Raw genomic sequence first — 7,955 nt, forward strand, 5'->3', positions numbered from 1 at the left:
AGATTGTAAATGTCTCTCTAGAGTGGTAATGTCCCGTGGTATTCTCCTAAGAAACTTAGAGGCTGTTCACCAATCACACACAGTCTGCTCTGCATAAGAAAATTCCCAAAACCATTGAACATGGTGTTGAAGGTTGTGACTGAAGTATACAGTAAGACAGAAGGACTTTCTAAATCCAAACCCTGTTTTGAAATCCTGCAAGAGAGGTTATGGCTCCAGAAGGAAGCAAAGAAGACATTCTGGCAGGGACGTTGTGGCCCACCATGAGTGGTGCTGGCTCAGACAGACCCAGGCAAGGGATGGCCCTCACACCCAGTCGCAGCTTTCAGCTCCAGACATGGAGGGTATGGCTGTGGCTTTCTTGCCAGACATACACAGCAGCAGGTTTCTCCTGTCAATCCACAAGCATGGAAGCAACAGGAGATACAGTCTCTGCTCCATTCCTTCTTGCCCCCATCACCCAGCACTGTTAGTGTTTGTCTGGGTTCAACAAATTGTCCAAAATATCTGACACTGTAACTGCTTGTTGTGCATCCTCACTGGAAATTTTTATTTGAACTAATTAATGATTAACAGGGTGATCTGCTTAACTCTGTTTCATGGTACTGAAGAGAAGAAGGAGCAGACAAGACCAGACTGTAGCACTGTAAGTACCCTTTTAGTTTTCCCTTGGATCATTTGGACACTTCATTTTGGGGGGTTATGTTGTTGCCTGGGAGTGGTGCCTTTGTACATAGGAAAAAGGAAATATACCTGTTATGAAAAAAGTCAATACATTTCAAAAGCCAGAAAGAACTGATAGTAAAGAAGATACTTCACATAATTAAGTAAAAATTTGGTTTGGAAACAAAAGAAATGCCTATAGACTTTTTTACTAAAAAGATTAGTGATCTAGTCTTTCATCTTTGAAGAAACTGTAAGAGTATTTTGTAATTTTGGTTCTAGATAGTATGATCTATGTTTATAATCACATTTTTGTTTAATACAGATCAAATTCTCTAAATATTTGATAAGTTGAGGAAGGCTAACAGAGCTGCAGTAACCATCCTGCAGTACTGAGTACAAAACCAACTCATGTCAATTACTCTGGGGAAAAGGTCATAAGCTTCCAGCTATTTACAAATTTTAAAAGAATATGCTAATATTAAATTTAATACACTATTAGAAGTTTAAAATTACCTCTTTTGAAAGGGAGCTAGACTATATATGTATAAATAGTGACTCAGGAGGCATATCCTTTCCAGGAAACACTGACATGCATCAGAAATGTGAATTATAATTGTGTGGGATTTTGGAGAATAGGTGTTTTCTGAGCTCATCATTTTGCTTTACTGGAGGACACAGTATGAACAAATTAGTTTCCATGACATGTTCTGTATGTCTCTTTCTTTTCCAGAAACAGCTGAAAGGAAAATGAAGCCCACTATCTCCTTGTGTTTATTGTTGGTTGGTTTGGATACTGTTGCCCTGTATCATCAGCATCCCCGCTATCGAAATAAGCAGGATGATGCTAAACGGACATATTATCCAGGACATAGTTCTCAGTGGGAAGGAGCTTCTCCACATAAGAACAAAACTTTTGTCAAACTAGTTTTCAGCAATGCTGACTTTGCATTTTCCTTTTACAAGCTGGTCGCATCTGAAGCAACGGACAAAAATATCTTCTTTTCACCCATAAGCATCTCTGCTTCCTTTGCAATGCTGGCACTTGGTGCCAAGGCTGTGACACTGACACAGATTCTGGAAGGGCTTGCCTTTAACCTGAAAAAGACTCAGGAGCAGGAAATACATGAAGGTTTTTGCCAACTCCTCCACATGCTGAACCGTTCAGACAGTGAATTCCATCTGAGCCTGGGCAATGCCCTTTTTATAGAAGAGACACTAAAACCACTACAGACGTTCTTGGATGATGTCAAAAGCTTTTATGAATCTGAAGTCTTTTCTACTGACTTTAACAACTCTGTTGGCGCTGAGAATCAGATCAACAGTTATATTGAGGAAAAGACAAATGGGAAAATTGTTAAGCTGGTGGAAAATCTTGATCCTCTGACTGCAATGGTCCTTGTTAACTATGTCTTCTTTAAAGGTAAGATATATCAAGGAGTGCAAAGCTAATGCTTATTACAGAGAATGAAAACGAGAAAAAAATGTAGTTTAAATATTTTAAAGGGAGGAAATCATGTTCAGTATCTGGAAGGTGTTGCTATAAACCCATGTATTTGTTGCCAGTAAAAATATGTCCTCACCTGGTTTAATGGAGTTTTAAAACAAATATCTTTGTTGAATTTGGTAAGTTCTTTCATGTGATCATAGACTCACGTCTAGTGAAAGATAGTGTTTTCAGTATTGTCTGTCTGTAATTGTCTTTAAGCACCTAAAAAAAAGATACAATGTTGTAACACCTGAGGATGCAGTAACATGAAAAAGATACTTGCCCTAATGAAAGGAAGGCTGTGGGACTAGGTCCTGTTACATTCACTGTGACCATTCCTCTTTATATTCCACTGAATACATTTTCTTTTTGTCATAAGCCCATTGGGAGAAACCCTTCAGTACATCACAGACAAAACAGGAGGATTTTTTTGTGGATCAGAAAACATCTTTGCAAGTTGACATGATGTATCGAAAAGGGTACTACAGAAATTACTTTGATGAAGAGCTGTCCTGTTGGCTGGTCCAGATACCTTACAATGGAGATGTTGTGGCATTATTTGTTTTGCCTGATGAAGGGAAGATGAAGCAGGTGGAAGATGCCCTCTTGAAAAGGACTGTAACTAAATGGGAAAAGTCCCTCCAAGACAGGTAAGCTTTTTTTGCTAAGGTGAGAGGTGACCATGTTACAGATTAATAGTGTTTATGTCACCAAGACAAAACACTGGAAGACAGGTTATTTGACTGAACTCTATACACTTAATGGTTCCTCTGTGCTGGACTTCTCTTTTCTTAGTTGGAAAATGAAAATGAAAAAGAGCTACGGCTAGTGAACAAATAGGTAATTGAACTTGGGATTCATCTTAGGTTAAGTTCCTGGTTCAACCAAAAATTACTTAGCACCATGAAGAAGTCAACAGATCATTGTGTCATATAATCATTGGGAAACTACAATGGAGTAGCTGTTGGGTGCTAGGGTGTTGAGGGCATTCTTTGTAAAAGTGGATTCATTCACCATTACTGCAGCTATTTCTGTGGTAGCCTAGACCCTGGTCTGTATTTGAACAGCCTTAGGTCAGCTAGCTACAATCTTTTGAAAAAGCCCTCCTACCTGGCAGTAGTAGCTTTGTTTGCCACTCAGTTGGTATAGCTGTGTCTTACACCCCACTCCTTGAAACCCACTGCAGAGGCAGGGGCTAACACAGACTTCTTCTGCTCCAACCCTACACATTAAGTAGCTAACCTGATCAGAAATGTTATCTGAACCCTAAGAGAAGACTATAAACATTTAGAAAAACAAATGTCAAGTGTCAATATACTGAAGCCATTGAGGAGTGTTGCCTAGATGATGATTTGTCCCTATTTGTGTTTTGTTACAGAAAAATACATCTGCACATTCCAAAATTTTCTATTTCTGGTACCTATGATGTGAAAAAGATCATCAAACAAATGGGTATGGTCGATCTGTTTACTGAACAAGCTGATTTGTCGGGGATTACTGAGGAGCCTGGACTGACGGTTTCAAAAGTAAGTCAGCATGTGAAAGCAATCACAGGATTTGCCTGTTCCCAGGAACCTGACATTAATATCCCATGAAAACCTTATCCCAGTCTCTCTGAAGCATCGCTCAATCATCAAGAGCTGTCAGTCTGAAGGCGAAGGAAGCCCTGTCTTTCATAAACCTGAAGCCAAATGTGCTTACAAGGGGTTAGAAAGACATGGTTGAAGGATGAGGAAGACATACATATAATTAAATGTTCTTTTGGCTACTAAACAAAATTATCTAAATGTAGTGCATTAGCTTTGGTAAAATTTCCTCTAATTCCTCCTACAGAGGGAAAAAGGCTGTTATTCCTGCCCTTCTAGTGTTCTCGAAAAGTTATTTTTTTCAGCTAGATGACAGGGTAAATTCACAATAATACATGAAGCTGCCAAAGACAAAATTGAGTCTAGGCTAAATTACCAGGTTTCTTTGCTTCCAGAGTTTCTTGTCATCAGTCATCTTGAGTGCTCTTTGGCTGCCTGCAGTTTGAGGGTTACTCTCTGCACAAGAAGTGAAGGAGGATGGCTTGAGTGGTGTGATGGCTGTTGGTGCTGCGGTGGGAATGGGAGCAACTGGTGATGACCTTCCCAGAAGCTGCTGCTGCTCAGTCTTGCTCCAGGCAGGGCTCCCTTTGGCTGGACAAAGTGAAGAGGGTGGCAGGCTGCTCTCTTCTTGCTGGATTGCCAGATGGAGGCTGTTTTGCTTTGTTCTTTGCAGGTGGTCCACAGAGCCATGTTGAATGTTCATGAGAATGGCACTGAGGCGGCCGGGGCCACAGTGAAGGAGGTTACCTGGAGATCTGGGGATTTTCCTCGCCCGCCTCGAGTCAGATTCAACAGACCCTTTCTCCTGATGATTCTGGATAAATTCACCCGCAGTGTCCTCTTCATTGGGAAGATTGTAAACCCTCGGAAAAATGACTGATTGACGAGACTTACGCATACCACTGGCTAAATTCCTGTGATTCAGTGAAACACTTAAGTATGCATACCCCTCTGTGCTAGTGCTCCTCTTTCAACCATTATCCTTAGAAACATTATTAACCCCTTAAAACACAATAACTATTTCTCCTTGTCCAAAAGTTACTAGGATTTCCACAACCCACACCTGAGTATAGTATGTAGTGTTAATGAAACACAAGTCATTTTTCACCAGTTTTATAAGAAGCCCTTTCTGATGTGCTCCTGTGGGGTACTCAGTTGGTCCAAAATCTCCAGTTGATGTTGGTATTGCTGTACAGTCACAGGGTGTGCATGTGAAAGGAGAAACAGGAAAAAGGAGGTGCAGGTTGTAAGTCCTGTCTGTTTAATCCACCAACCCTTGACGACTACTCTTAGATTCAGTTTTCTTTAATATTGGAATGAATTTTCATTAATTTCTTTAGGTTTTGTAACCAAGTATGGCATGACACTGCAGGATCAGTGACTGGGATGCTGGAGGAGACACCAGTGTAAATGGCTGATGAGTACAGCTGTTTTACTTTGCCTTCCTCTGACTCCTCCTCAGTGGAAGCCCTCCCCATGGAGACAAGAAGGCTGCTTTTACTTTATAGATAATGTTAATTCTACTATGGAAGGAATCCATAGCAGAAAAAAGACTTCTGTTTTATCCTACTAATATAACTATCGTTGCTAATGCCTTCAGGCAAAAGTCTGATGGAGTAGTCCAGGACATAGCACCAGTTTCCTTTTCATGGATTTGTTGTCACTGTCACTTCTTTCGATTGGTGCCACCTTCAGTATTCACTTTCCAGCTAGACTTGACAGACTGTGGTAGAAAAAAGGAGGAATGAGAATTGTAACTCCAGAAAGTTTGTATTTCCTCAGTAGGAACAGCAGAGCTTTCCTAGGAACTGTTAACTTGATTTAAGCTAACATAAACATGCATAAAAATGCAGAAAATATTTCAGAAGTCACTGTTCTAAATGTTAACAGTGGATTACTGCTATAGATTTTACTCTATATCTATAGAGTAAAAACTGACTGGGAATTGATATTTGTACTTTTTCTTAAGGTTTCTGGAATCCAGCTACACTAGATAGTTGCATGGTTATGAAAGGAAAGAAACACAAAGCAGTAAATGTTTAAATTATTTTATTATTTTTTCTTTAGTTTTTAAATCAACATCCCTAACACATCTTATTAAAATATAGAAAAGCAATGAAAGCATGTAAACTATAGACTGATTAAATATTTTCTTACAGAATATCTCAAACTGGTTGGAAAAAAATATAAATGGCAATGTTTTAGACCTTAGTTTCTTAAGATGTCTGTGAAAAATATAACTTAAAAACTGTGGTGAATATTTTTAAAACACAATTCTTTTTTTGGTTTGGGGACCTTTATTTTCTTTCACATTAAATCAATGTTATCAATATGAGTAAATTGTAGCATAAGAATACCAATAAGGAATAGTAAAAGCATTCCATGTCTATCTTCAGACAGGTAACAGTTGATATTCACTTTCAAAGTCCTCCTCAAAATCACATAAACCAATGACAAAAGTTCCTTACTTATAACTATTTAGTATGCTCCCTGTTTAGTAACAAGTAGTTGGCTTCATGCCTCTAAACATATAAGAACTTAGTCTTGGTGTTATACAGGTAAATTCATTCTACAGAAAATCATTTAAAAGTTCTTGCCAAATCTCAGGGCTAACACAGGATGCATTGTCAAAGTCCAGCTTTGCAATGACAAATAACTCTGTCGGCAAATATCAAGAGACTGTTTGTTGTTCCTTATGGACCTCAGATCAATAGTCTCTGTTTGTTAGTAGGAAAAAAATACCTAAATTCTATTTTGCCAACCACATCTCACTTTGAAAGTAACCTTGCTGCTTAACTCGTTGGAAACTGGATAGACAGAACTAAAGCTGATTTAAGAACAGGATGACCAGAAAATGACATGGTGATGAACGGTATGCCTACGGTATAGGAACCATACATGTCTTGCCTTGATTTTCTTTCTATTTTGGCAAAAAACAGAGCATGCTCCTCACTGCAAATGTGCAGCAAATTTGAGTAGTAAATAAAAAGTACAGAAGTATTGCACACACACACCCCCCCCCCCCCCCACCAAAACTGTCAGCATTAAGGTTGTCACAAACCCACTGCCGTCGTGGTTTGCTGAAGACAGTGTTTCTTGTTTCAGTCTGCTGTTTTGCTTCTCCTTACATGGATTTTTGTTTCTTGGTTGGCTCTCTGACTGTGAGTTTTGTGACCAAGAAACCTCAGTGTAACCAAGGAATGACTTTCATCCTATCTAATAGAGAGTTGCTGCTGCATGCAAGTACTGTGTGTGATGGGCCACTTCAGGGCAGGGACATTGCTGGAGGATGGAGCTGGTAAGATGAACCACATGAGGGACAAATTGCAAAGGACATCTTCTAATGCAGCCTGCACTGGTGTCTACACACAGATGTGATGTGGGAGTGCATGCAACCATGCGCACGCGCGAGCTGCAGCCTCAGCACTGCCTGTACGAACCCTGAGGGAAATCTAGGATGGTATGGCTGAAAGCAGTCTCTGTAAAGGCTGAAAGCAGTCTTCTGCCGTAGGTTAAAAGCCGCAGAAGAAGAATTGCCAACATGGCAGAAACTTCGGAGCAGCACACACTGAGCAACTCCCTGAAATAAGGAGAAAAGGAGAACAAGCAGTGTGGAAATAGCAGTAAGCTGTGTTTGTTGTCATATTTAGGAACTAGAAGTGAAATAAAGACTAACATAAATGAGGAGCTCAGAAACCCAGGCTAACCCAAGATGGAGATAGATTTAACTGTTATCTACAAATTATGTGAAGTTAACAGACACTGGAAGAAAACCAGAGGCAATTTTGAGCAGTGTTAAAGACCATTAAAGAAGGAAAAAGCAAAAGCAGGAAAGTTTATATTGTTGTGGGGGCAGAGAGAGAAATAGTATGCTTGAGGTATAAAAGAAAATAACATTTCCAACAGGCAGTGGTTAGTGCCAGTGCACAGGTCTATCATTGTTCCCAGTGTTGTACAGCACCTGCTAGGAAGAAGCTAAAAGCACATGACAGAAGCAACAGCCTTAAATGTCATGGGCTGAAGACAAATTACATATTCTGCTGGAAAGGCCTACTAATACTCTGTTAAATGCACAAAATAAGGATGGAACACCTCTCCTATGAAGAAATGCTGAGAGAATTGGAATTGTTCAGCCTGGAGAAAAGAAGGTTTTGGGGTGACCTAATTGCAGCCTTGCAGTACCTGAAGAGATCCTCCAGGAAATATGGAGAGGGACT

At 39.8% G+C, this 7,955-nt stretch overlaps 1 protein-coding gene across 2 annotated transcripts; it reads left to right on the forward strand.

Moving 5' to 3' along the window:
• The first annotated feature begins 575 nt into the window (after positions 1-575).
• On the forward strand, positions 576-6,133 carry LOC104686239 (alpha-1-antitrypsin-like). 2 transcript variants are annotated; one of them, XM_010394591.3, is made up of 5 exons: positions 576-646; positions 1,397-2,086; positions 2,532-2,802; positions 3,531-3,678; positions 4,412-6,133. In XM_010394591.3, the coding sequence occupies exons 2-5, from the start codon at positions 1,414-1,416 to the stop codon at positions 4,616-4,618; spliced, it is 1,299 nt and encodes a 432-aa protein (XP_010392893.1). In that variant the 5' UTR covers positions 576-646; positions 1,397-1,413; the 3' UTR covers positions 4,619-6,133. The 2 variants fall into 2 exon arrangements, with proteins under 2 accessions (XP_010392893.1, XP_039409254.1); XM_039553320.1 differs by lacking the exon at positions 576-646 and having other exon boundaries at positions 1,369-2,086.
• Positions 6,134-7,955: the final 1,822 nt, after the last annotated feature.

Source organism: Corvus cornix, chromosome 5, assembly GCF_000738735.6.
Source record: "Corvus cornix cornix isolate S_Up_H32 chromosome 5, ASM73873v5, whole genome shotgun sequence".
NCBI lineage: Eukaryota > Metazoa > Chordata > Aves > Passeriformes > Corvidae > Corvus > Corvus cornix.